Source organism: Echinops telfairi, unplaced genomic scaffold (assembly GCF_000313985.2).
Source record: "Echinops telfairi isolate 266 unplaced genomic scaffold, ASM31398v2 ScPeMD7_4225;HRSCAF=4972, whole genome shotgun sequence".
Lineage (NCBI taxonomy): Eukaryota > Metazoa > Chordata > Mammalia > Afrosoricida > Tenrecidae > Echinops > Echinops telfairi.
This window is the reverse complement of record NW_022108124.1, coordinates 24,680,870-24,693,240: the sequence shown is the minus strand read 5'-3', so window position 1 is coordinate 24,693,240 and position 12,371 is coordinate 24,680,870. Positions and strand designations below refer to the sequence as shown.

Sequence of the window (12,371 nt, the reverse complement as noted above, 5' to 3'; positions counted from 1 at the left end):
GAACTAATGTTCATTTTTTAATCTACTGTGGGTCATCACAATATTATGATATTGGTTTCTAAACTCCACAATTCTTACATCTTTTAATGTCAGAGAGTAGGCACTCAAAAATTCTCTCATCAAATTTCATCCAATGAACTCTTTTAGACAAAAATAACAAACAATTTAATTTCTCCAAACAATACCGAAGATAGTTTTGGAATAGAATATCCATATTTTAATACTTACTTTGTTATGAATAAAGAGTTTAAGAGCTTCTTTGGGGTAATCCAATGTCAACAATATGTCCAGAAATCGAGACAGAAAAGGAGTGGGTTGTTCAATAAAAATGCCTATTGTTACATTTGGATGGTGCTGGGTTTTATCACAAAAACAAAACGAAACACAGAGGTAAAATCATTAATGAGGTTTAATTTTAAATCCTGTACAAGTCTCAATTAGCACAATATAAACAACAAGAATCTCACTTCCAGGTGGGCTAGATTTGCATTGTCCTCTGGCAGCTCTCTAACTCACGACAGTTTTGTTTACCCCAGCACAGTAAGGGAGGGAGCTTTCTATTTAATAGAGGGAATGGTACACATATATCAGATGCTTTGAAAACTTAAAATAAGTATCTACTCCACTATTCAATGTTTCCTTGATTATATCCCTAAAAGGAAAATCTCAATGTCATTTTTAAAGCTTCATGAAGGAAACTTGAATGCTAAGTGTGTTTTCTTTTTGTTTCCTTAAGCTCAGATCTTAATTTATAGCTCACATGAAGCAAACATATAGAAGCTCTGAGTGACTTATTTATACCCTTAAGTAGAACCCTACTGAAAGGCTGATACTTTTGTTCATTATTATATGCAGGAAAGCTATTTCATTAGTATATTTTATCTTATTGTACTGTGCCAATCCTACATGTTTCTGAAAATCCTCTTTGGCTATGTTTTGGTGTGTAGTTGATCTTTCGCATACTGCATAAAAGATGTGTCAGAACATGTGGCAGTCAACATTTAGGAAAAGTCCTGGTTTCAAAACTTAGATGATTGGGTGTCATGCAAGGTTGTTATATAAATAATGTCTGTACAATATCTTTTGAAAACTATATCCCAAAGCCAAATTTAAAGAGTATGGATTGTTAAAAGTACAATATACTTTCATGCTAAATTAGGCACCTCTCTGCATCATTCATCCACCACGCACCTCGCAGTCCTGTCTTCTGTATGCTAATTGAGTATTTGCAGGCATTAAAGCACACCTTGTGTATTTCTAATATTTCAATTCATTTACTCACCCAAAATATTTAATATTGAGTGAATAAACAAATTCAGAAAACTAAACATAAAATATCGACCCTCTAGCTGTTCTCACAACCCCTGTATGACGGAATCAATTAAGCACTCGGCTTCTAAAATTCCCAAAAGGTTTGGTGCTCTGAATGTATTCTGAGTTACTTTGAAAGAGAAGTCTGAACTACTTCCAAAAATCAGCCAATGACAGCCCTATGGAGCAGCTATATTCTGAAACAGGGGTCTTCCATTTAATAGGGGAGACAATGCTCCCTTATCAAACAGACAAGGCACAGGATATGATCTCCCAATGCCACATCCTTCTCCTTTGGAGAAGCTAATGGGAACTTCTGACCTGTCAGCTATCAGCTGACTACTTCACCTCCACGTCCACAGAGTTCTATAGAAACATGGAAAGCACGCATTTATTACTCCTCATTCACAAAACACACAAGGCCATCAGTGACGAGCTGGAATTCAATCTGAGTGTTCTCTTTTATTAATCTATGTTCAGTTTCATATTTTTATTTTTTACAATAAGGACAATGGCCAATGTTCATTGAAGGGTGCATCACACACACACTTTCACTTAACCTTCATAACAACTCTGTTGTCCTGGGCTGGGCTCACTCCCACTCATAGAAACCTTATACTAAACCTATTAGAAAAAGAAAAAAATCAAACTCATGCCACCCAGTGGATGATGACTCACAAAGAGACCTATAGGACAGGGTAAAACTGCCCCTGTGAGTTTCCAAGACTGTAACGCATGTCGGGAGTAAAAAGCCCAGTCTTTTTCCTGTGGAGCAGCTGGTAGTTTCGAACTGCTGTCATTGCAGTTCGCGGCCCAACTTGTAACCACCACCCCATGAGGCAGTGCAGAATGTCTCCAGAGGGTTCCACAGGCAGCTCACCTTTGCTGGAGCACATCGCCTGTCTTTCAACCTGCAGAGCTGAGGGTAGGTTTGAATCACTGGCCTTTCAGTGAGCAGCTGTCCACTGTGCCCTCTGCGCTCCTTTCCATCCCCTGAGTGAGTAGGAGCTTTAAATAGGCTGCATCTAAGCATCCGGTGGAGCTGGGATCTGACTTGAAGGAACGTTTCTACGCTCTTTACCGCCCACACAATTTAAAATCGTACATCCCTACGGCATACAAGCTACACGAGGAAACCTCCTCATGCATTTAGCTTCCATGGTGAATAGTTCGTTTTATTTCCCTCCATCCCAGTTCATTTCACTAAGCTGGCAAACAAAATGAACTTAAAAACTCTAGTGGCTTACAGCATAGGGAAAACGATTTTACAGAAATATCTATATTAATGCTAGAAAGTTAATTATGAAGGGAAACAAAACAGCTAGATGTATCAATTCTCCCTCGGGAGAGCAATGCCACCTTCTGCAAAAAAGATCAGAACAGACGCTTAAATCACTTGGTGAAACCGCTTCATTCAGAACAATTCTGGCACTCCTTCCAAAAAGGAAACATTCAGTTTGTTATTTTAGAGACTGGCCAGCGAGTCTTATTTTAACATAAAAAGGGCTCTAGTCAGAAGTTCCCAAATGTGTACAAATTGCTCTTGATCCTCCTTCCAGGAAGTGATCAGAAACAGAAATCAAGACAAGAATTTGCCATGATTCGGGTAGAAGCCATTTAAGGCAGGAGTATGAGTTCACTGCAGTGAAAACGACTTCACATTTGCCTGGTTGCGGGGGTTACCAGAACTATATTCCTGAGAGTGTTATTGTGCTCTCACTTGTACTTACCTGGCACACTATAACTATGCAATAAAGCTAGGGTGAGTGAATCAATCAGCCTTACTGACAAAATCACTCCCTAGACTCCAATTGTTCATATATATAATATTCTTCCAAGTTACTAAAGCAATTTGTTGGAAGAAAAATGTTGATTCAGGATCTCCTAACACTGCCGTAACTGATGACAGAACAAAGATCCATAATAATGTTTCATGGGCAAATAATACACATTGCCAATTGCTTCTCCAATCTTAATGTATAAATGATAAAATAATTTTAATTATCTATGAAATATATGTATATAAGTAGCATTATGTCTGGCATGTATGACAGAGTCAAAATCATTCAGTGGTTTAAGAATATATACTTAGGAGTCAGGTTACTGAACTTTAAACCCCGAGTTGAACAACTTAAGAAATATGTAGACTTAGGTGGTTTACTTTCCTCATTTGTAAAATTGAACCTATGTACTATTTACTACAAGTATTTTTGTGAACTTAAATTTTTTTTATTATCCAAATCGGAAACCAAGCACAGATAAGATTATGAAAATGCTGAAGCATTATTATAATCTGTTCTCAATGTTCTGACCAAGGTGCTCTTTACCAGTGTCGACAACTCCACGTGTGTCAGAGTAGAATGATACTCCACCAAGTTTTCAAGGATGGTCTTTCTGAAAGCAGACTACCAGGCGTTCTCCCCAAGTACCGTGAGTGGACTCCAATCATCATCCATCCAGTTAGAAGCTAAGTACCATCACCATAGGTACCAATCAGTGCCTGGTTGACCAAGTTAGCTGACTTAAATAAAACAAAAGTACCCATCTATGGTAAGCTATCAAGTATGAACAACCAAGCTCTTTTAATCTGGCTTAATTATCATATGGCTTTGCTTTCAAAAACTGTTAGGAATACACCAATCTAGCAATTTCTTGAGTTCATGTTTTAAATATATGAATTTACTATCTCTCATGTAATCAAAGCACTAAATAATTTGTCCTATTTTCTACAAATCACAATGCATCTTTTATTATTACATTTTACATATGGTCAAATCTACTTACATCTACTCCAGACAAGTCAATGACATCCGAATTACACAGAATGCAGCCACTGTCCTGAGTCCATGCATTAGGTATGTAGTTTCCAAAATAATTCAGCACAATCTAGGACATCAAAGAAAACTGTATGAACAAAGAAAGTCTCTCTCCTGAAAGTAATTTCATTCTATAATCATCTAGTTTTGAAATTGGTTTAGTACAACAGGTACATTTCCTTAATAAGTCTACTTTTATCTATCACCTGTAGGTACGCACTGCATAAATTGATTCCTTGAAGACTAGGAATCATAAGGAATTTTACACACACACACACACACACACACACACACACACATATATGAAATAGTAAAGGTGACTATATTTCATTATCTATGAAATAATATGGGAAATACACATTTAAGGAAATAAGCCGGTTTCAAATGGACTAATGAGATCTATTAGCAAAAGCAATACAAATGAGTACTAATTTAGTAGTAAGATCATTTTAAAATTCCAGAGGCGACACCTACAGTGAATGAGTTTCACCTCTTATCAATGTGTCACTACATAAAAGAAACAGAATCACACAAAGACAGGGAAATCTTCCCAGAATCAACCCCACTGTAAGCCAGGCATCATTCCGGGCAGTGGTGCCAGGGCACTGATGTCAAAAAAAGACAACTTTTCATATTAAAAAAGATCTAGAACAAGTTCCTAATTACATAATCACTGTGACCTAATGAATCCTTCTATCAGCAATAAGATAAAGTAGACTAATTCTTCTCACCCTTACTCCCCTTCAGACTTCTCAGAGGAATTCTGTGATTTATCTCCACTCTCTTTCGTTAGTTACTGGTATTGGTTTTACCCCAAATCTTGTGTGTCAGTGTGTTCATGTAGAAAGAAGCAGGTGTGGTAAAGAGCCCTCAAATAAATCCATGTATTTTACATATTTTAAAATAAAGTGACTACCCATACTATTGTTATTTTAACCCCTAGAATGTGTGTGCATGGTTATTAATTTTCAAACATTGTAACTGTTCCGCTCATACTTTTCATAAATTACAATGATCTCACCTCAAGACAGTAATACTGTACATATAGCAGTAAATCAGCATTTGACCCTGATTCCTTATTACTGAAAGGCAAGCTCTTGAAACATCATTATTTTATGATCATCAATTTTTTTATTGGAAAGCAGAGACAAACTCAAAAGAAGTACAAAATATATGCATTAAATGTGGTGGTCAAAAATTCAACTAATGTAAACTGGGAATGTTCTAGCTTCGTAAAGCACATAAAGAAATTTTTAGCATGTTCAACAGATGAGATTCTGTCAGACTACCCCTTTCAAACAGAAACTGTACCAAATGCTGCTGAAACGTGTCCTACTCATAGAAAGGGGAATAGTTGGACAGATATAGTGGATGTTACACATAATCGCCGTAGGATAATCAAAAGACACACTCATTCGCTTTTCTTCTAGACTATATGAAGTTAAAGTAAATTACAAAGCAGAAAATATACAGTCAGGTATTTCATAATTACACTTCATTTTAATGAGCCTATAACAAATGTAGGCATACAGAAATTTTACGGTTAATTTCCAAAGTGATGATTACGAATGAAAGCATTAATATAATCACATGTGTTCTAAACAATATGGATCTAAATGGAAAAAAGAAACTCATGTGAAAGTGAATCCTTTGGCATTATTTCTAACAGGGAATTACAAAACTGGGAGTGTGAGATGCAGAGATTTATTAAATGCTAAGCTTTCTTCAAAATACTCTGAAGTATGCTTTTGGATAAGAAAAAAACCCCAAATACTTATGATCTCAGGCATATCTGAAATTCCCATCAATATTAAAAAATGGTACTTCTCCATCTCATAAAAATTAAATATTTATCCCATGAATTATTGATCAGTAGACTATAACCCTGTGAATACAAAATGACTTTTCTTTAAAATTGTGGAGTATAAAAGACATTTTAGTTTTCAGAATCAAAACTTTATGCTGTAACATATTAATATTTTGCTTTTCTCAATTCAATATTCATAGATGTTTTGAGACCATAACTTTTGACTGAAAACCCACCTCTTGAATTTCTTATCACAAACACTAAGTCAGTGGTTATCAACCTTTCTATTGCCGCCACTCTTTAATACAGTTCACGTTGTGGTGACCCCAACCATAAAATTATTTTCGTTGCTACTTCACAACTGTAATTTTGTTACTGCTATGAATCATCGTGTAAATATCTGATATGCAGGATGTATTTTCATTGTTACAAACTGAACATAATTAAAGCATAGTGATGAACCACAAAACAATGTCATTATATATTATGAAATATTTATTTCTAATTACAAATAAACGAAAAGTTGTCTTGAAGCATGGTGTAGCATGGGTCAGTCTTCACTCCGGGCACTCATATGTGCGCATATCTGCATGCGGGCAGACCCGCCTGGACACGGATAGAGGAGCGGTGTCTCGGTTCCTAAGGCCATCAGAAATATGTGTTTTCAAATGGTCTTAGGCAACCCCTGTGAAAGGGTCGTTCGACCCCCCAAAAGGGTCGCGACCCACAGGTTGAGAACTGCTGCACTAAGTCATCCATCTCTCCCACTAAACATCTGTCTTCTTAATAAAAACTGCAGGCATTTATGCTGGCAGCTGCGTGAAGTGCAGATAGCTGTTAATGTAGTTATACAGTTAGGGTGTTCCCAGCTTCCAGGTGGTAGTTCTTTTCCAAGTCTCCTTTCACAATAGCAAAAGCTTTCCAACTATGATGTCATTGGCAGAGAAAGTTTCCAGCCATAACCTCCTTTCTGTTCTTTAAAACTCATGTCACTGTTCAAAGTCACAGTGACATAAGCATTGAAGTTTTACACAAAAAGGTAAGGCCCCGATTTTTATTATACATCAAATTAGTTTCATAACATGTAGGGTTTACTTGAAATAAATTATCTTTAAGAATTAAAAGTGTCAACCCAGAAATCATAGTTTGAATTTAAAGATTGGTTTATTCTTGATAATCTAATAAGATTACATTAAGAAAAGTATATTTGAAAATAATTATGCAGAAAAATATGGAAATATTTCAAATAAAGTATCATCTTTTTAAAATGCAAGTGTTTACATACCATTATGAAAACAAATGTTTATAGATATATACTGAAAGGACATGAAAGCTGAAGGGAGCTTGGAATGAAGAAGAAATGTGGGGAAGAAGTAAAATTATAAGCATTTTAATACATTTAAATTAGAAGTGTTTGTTTTAATAGCATGAGAATTAGAGATAGCAATGAAGAAATTAATTAATTTTTGTACATTTTGAAATAAAAACACTATAAAATAATGCATGTTTTGCAATACTAGGCATATACTTTTAAATGAAATCATAGTTAATATGACTTGGTGAGTTGGGGGCTGACCTTGTCCAGCTTCAGTAAACAGGAGAATCCAATTCCAGAGCAAGCCAATGCAGCAACTGCTACCAGGCAGAAGGCAGACATGACTCCACCCTCCATCCTTCTGACAGCACTCTTGTTCTCTGCTGGGTTCAATAATTTGTTGCAACGAATACACAGAACTCAGAGGCAATACTATCATTTACTGGGGAAGTTAACAGGTCAACAAAAGTCAGGGTCAGAGAACATTGAGGACATAGTCCTTTTTTTCCTCTGGTAGTGCCTCGTCTCACTCAGACCAGGAAGGAGGTCTCTCTCTCTCTCTCTCTGGTCCTCAGCCTTTCAGTTATGCTACTCCTTGGCTTCTGCCCTGTGTGGGCAACTGTTATAAAGCTCCCTTAGCATTAGTAAATGCCTAAGGAACACCCATTTTTTCAGGCTAGTCTGCTGCCCAACGGCATTCAGCATTGCTCATTCCATGGGTCAGGAAATCTGTTGCTCGGCCTTATGGTCTCAATGCTGCTCCTCTGCTGTCTCATGATCTTGGTGTGGCTCCTCTTCTCTGTCCCACGGTCTTGGTGCTGTTGCCTCTGCTGCCTCTACTTCTGCCTCTTTAGGTAGGAAGTTCACAAGGACACCATTGTTGACTCTTCTTTCTTGAGTGTTTAGGAGTGTCTGAAATGGCTCACTTTTATACCCAGTAGGATGGCAAAATGGACCAATTCCCAAGACAACAGTCATCTACACCTATTTACATGCTTATTTATAAAGACTATGGGTAGAAGAGCCATACCAAGCAGTGTCATCTCACTGCACCTGCTAAATACCAGGTCAGCAGTGGAAATCCGCTAGCCATTCCAAGGTAGAAGGAAGATGTAACAGTCGGTTTCCAAAACACAGACAGTCTCAGAAACCCTATGGGAGAAAGTCTACTCAGTCTTATGGGATCTCTATGAGCTGGAATTGTCTCTATAGTAGTGGATTTAAAAATATATATATTTTGGGAGGTCGTTATTTAATTAAGTATGGCTGAAAACCATTGGCATAATCATCTCTTACTAAAAATTTAAGGTCATAAATGAAATGATAAAAATGCATGATATTAATTCTTCCATATTCATGAAAAAAATTTCTTTTTAAATAGGAAACTTCTTTCCCTTTATCCTTTACACATAGGGTAAAATGTGGTACATTTAGGTGCCTCTGTGAACTTTACAATATTATTATAAACTAAAGAATAAAATTAGTTACGAGTGTTTTATGTAGGTTTTACTCATTTATATATTATACCACATACTTTATTTTAGAAATCTTCATTTTTTTATTGTATAGAATCATAGAAAAACAGGTTAGATACGATTATCCTGTCAGAGGAAATAAAATAGCATCATCACATATATGCCAGAAAGAACATGTTTCCTATAAAACTTAAAACTTCTTAATATTCATCTTTTGAAATGATTATGGTTTAATGGTCTTCTCATATGAAGTCTTTTAGGCACTTTAAAAAGTTCTAGTCAGAATCGTCCTTGGATTTGGGGAGAATTGATCATCACAGTGAAGCTACTGAACACACCAGGACTTTCCCACCATAGTTAAATTCTCAGAACCAAGATCATTCTTTAAACACAAGTAAACTTGAAGAAATATAACAATGCTGAAGAATTTCTCAGTATATAGTTATGAGATGTTTTGTTGTATAGCCCTTTGTGATAGTTTTTTTGTGCCAACATGGTACCTGTAGGAAGGTATGCGTGGAGTTTAGCCTGTCAATCTGTTCGCAGCTTGATGACCTCCTTTGGGGGTCCTACCAAGATAAATGGCTCTCTGGAGGCCAGCCCCTTCCCTCTCCCTAGAGCTTCCTGCTGGGGAGCCACTCGGATACCTGCTAGAACCACCATCATTTGATCCACAAGACTGCACCCACCAACCTGTGATCTTCCTGCACTCTGCATCATTGCATTTGGCTTTGGAAATCTGAGGTGGGACTTACAGACTAGTATTGGACTTATGGACTTGAGTTGGAGTGGACTGAGATATTTTATTGATGCATAATTACTTCTTGATATAAAGCTCTTTCTTACAAATGTATATGAGTACATCTGGATTTCCTTCTCTAGTCAACTTGGCCTCACACATAGAGGAAAAGGGGCTCCATCCATTCAATATGTAACAGAAGAGAGACCACCACTGTGGGCATCTCACTGAAGTGATTTCCAGGCACATGGCTTTTTTTTAATTTTTTTAATTCAGATTACCCTTACTCTCAAATAGCAGACTATCCCTCCTCATTCTTTCTTTCCACAAGGCAATTTACCTATTAATTTCTTCTTCAGGAAAACAACAACAAAAACAAGCAGGTATCTCTGAACATGGTGGTTATTACTGTGCATGCACCCATACATTTAAGATTTTGTTTTCTCAGAACCCAAACTCCCCAAATTCAATGCAACCTGTGGTCTCTTCTGATTTGATACCAGGTGTGCAATTTTGATATCTATAAATTTTTGTGATCATTAACATTTTGAGCAATCTCAATTTGTTAAATATAGTTGAGCCACTAAAGCATTCAAAATCACACATGCACCAACTTTGTTATCAACGTGGGCCCACACGTGCACCAACTTTGTGTCAACTTGGGTCCACCATATGGGAATGAGGAAGCTTTCCAGTAATTTAGTTACAGCCCAAATTTAACAGTGTTGTTAACTTAGAAAATGGCATTAAACAAATGATCCCATCTTATCCACTGCTATAAAGTAGATTCTGAGTCACAGCCTTCCTATAGGACAGAGTGTAGCAGCCCCATTGGCTTTCTGCAAATCTTTACAGGAGCAGAGAACTTTATCCTTCCCCTATAGAGCAGCTGGTGATTTGCGGCTGTGGACCTTGTAGATGGCAGCCCAACTTGTAACACACTAAGCTATCAGGTCTCGTTATTCCCAATCCCTTCAAACCTGCAAACTGACTGCCATTAAGGCAATGCTGACTCACAGCAGCCCCCATGGGTCTCCGAGACTGTGACTGTTGACGGGAACAGAAAGCCCAGTCTTTCTCCCAAGTAGCTGCTGGTCATTTTGAACTGCAGACCATGAGATTACAGTCCAAGGTGAAAAGTAACCACTACACCTCCAGAGCTCTTAATGCACTCTAAATAATTTCTGTTCAGAAGGGATATCCAGTGAGAGAAAATTTGGCTCGCTCTCAATTATTGATTACTAAGTAAAACACTAAACTTAACTTTTTTACAAAAGGGATGAAAAGCTGTCTGACTGTATATGAAAAATCATCAGTTTATTTAATTTGAATGAAACCAGGAATTGCACTGTTACAAAATATAGAGCGTTGTTATAGAGAACGAGAGAAGATGTCTTACATATGGATCCACAGTCTACCTCCAAATCACAGATAACCAAGTAGAAGTCACCGTTACTCACCTTGGTGGGTCCATTTCCATTAATTGCCACTGGTAATGTTTCATAAAAAGTATTCTTAGCTCTGGCTTTGCCATTTTCAAATTTCAAAACAACTTCGTCTGAGTTAAAAAAAAAGAAAAAAAAAAAAGAAAGAAAATGGATTTAAGAAGTTTTAAATAGGTGAGACCACTGTCCACCTGACCCTGGGTCAAGGTATAAACCCTATGACTTGTCCAGTGAACCTATCCTTAGGTTATGAGATGCTGTCTTAGGATGTTGAAGTATGTGCTTCACATACAGTCGGCAGCTAACCGTTTTTTTCCTTCCTTATAACCTGTTTCTTTTGAGCACTTTCCTCCTCAGAAAGTATCCCACAACACTGAAGCTATAGATCAGTTTGAATGTTGAGTTTTGAGAACAAAGTGAAGTCTGACAGGGGCAGCTCATGGCTGCAGGGTGGGCGAGCTAAGGTTTCTCCATCAAATTCATGGAGAACAGTCCTTCTTACCCTTGGGGAATGAAGCAGGTGCATCGTCATGATAGGAAGAAACAAAATCATCCAGGTGACCTTCCCCACCAATACAGTTTTGAATGAAAAAAACCTCAAAACTTCAAATAAGCCCCTGTGATCATCTTGTGCACTTTGAGAAAATTATCACAAATAAACCCATCTCCTGTCACTAAGTGCATTCCAACTCATAGTGACTCTAGGGTTACTGAGCATGTGGAACTTGATGGGAGCAAACAGCCTCATCTTTCCCCTGTGGAGAAGCAGATCCGTTTGAACCACCAACTTTCTGCTCACTAGTCCAACCGACTAAGGCAAGTGTATTACTAAGAGAACTTGTCTGCAACTATCCCCCACTTACAGACACAGAGCTAAATAGGTTTTATGTGGATTAAAACAGAACATGTCTGAGTAGGAAGCCTCATGTCAAGACATATTTTTTAATTTTGTCATATATTCATAATAGATCTATAATCTCCATAGAGTGATCACTAAATCCTAAATTACATAGAGCCAGAAAATTTCCCATTTTTAAAAAAGGGCTTAGAAAAGTATTGGAACTGAATATAGGCATTGTTGTTGAAGGATCATATAACAAGGCCAACAGTTTGGATCTACCAGCCTCTCTTCAGTAGAAAGATGAGGGTGTTTGCCCCTGTGAAGATTGAGAAGTCTAAGAAGCGCAAAAGGACAATTCTACCCGGTCCTATACAGTTCCTTGAACTCAATGGATTCAATGGCAGTGAGTTTAGTTGGTTTGGTATGAGTCAGAAAGAACTAGGTAGTAGCACTTAGGTACTAAACTAGCAAGCTAGGCTCAAGTCCAAACAAGTTAAGGGGCAACAATATTCCAAGTTTTAACCTTCATCACAAGACCCAAACCCCGTCTGTAGACAATTGGACATCTCCCCACAAAGTGGTTACAAGGAAGGTATGATTCAACCAGGGTGCAGTATAGCAC

The 12,371-nt window shown here is 37.4% G+C and overlaps 1 protein-coding gene across 1 annotated transcript in view; it reads right to left on the bottom strand.

The window, feature by feature from the left end:
* Positions 1–12,371, bottom strand: part of PLOD2 (procollagen-lysine,2-oxoglutarate 5-dioxygenase 2) — a 102,071-nt gene that overhangs the window by 20,675 nt on the left and 69,025 nt on the right. Inside the window, exons 8-10 of the mRNA XM_004708624.2 lie at positions 10,924–11,021; positions 4,096–4,197; positions 229–354 (exon numbers count right to left, since the gene is read on the bottom strand). Coding sequence (XP_004708681.2) covers positions 229–354; positions 4,096–4,197; positions 10,924–11,021 — 326 coding nt within the window. The remainder of the gene's footprint in view (positions 1–228; positions 355–4,095; positions 4,198–10,923; positions 11,022–12,371) is intronic.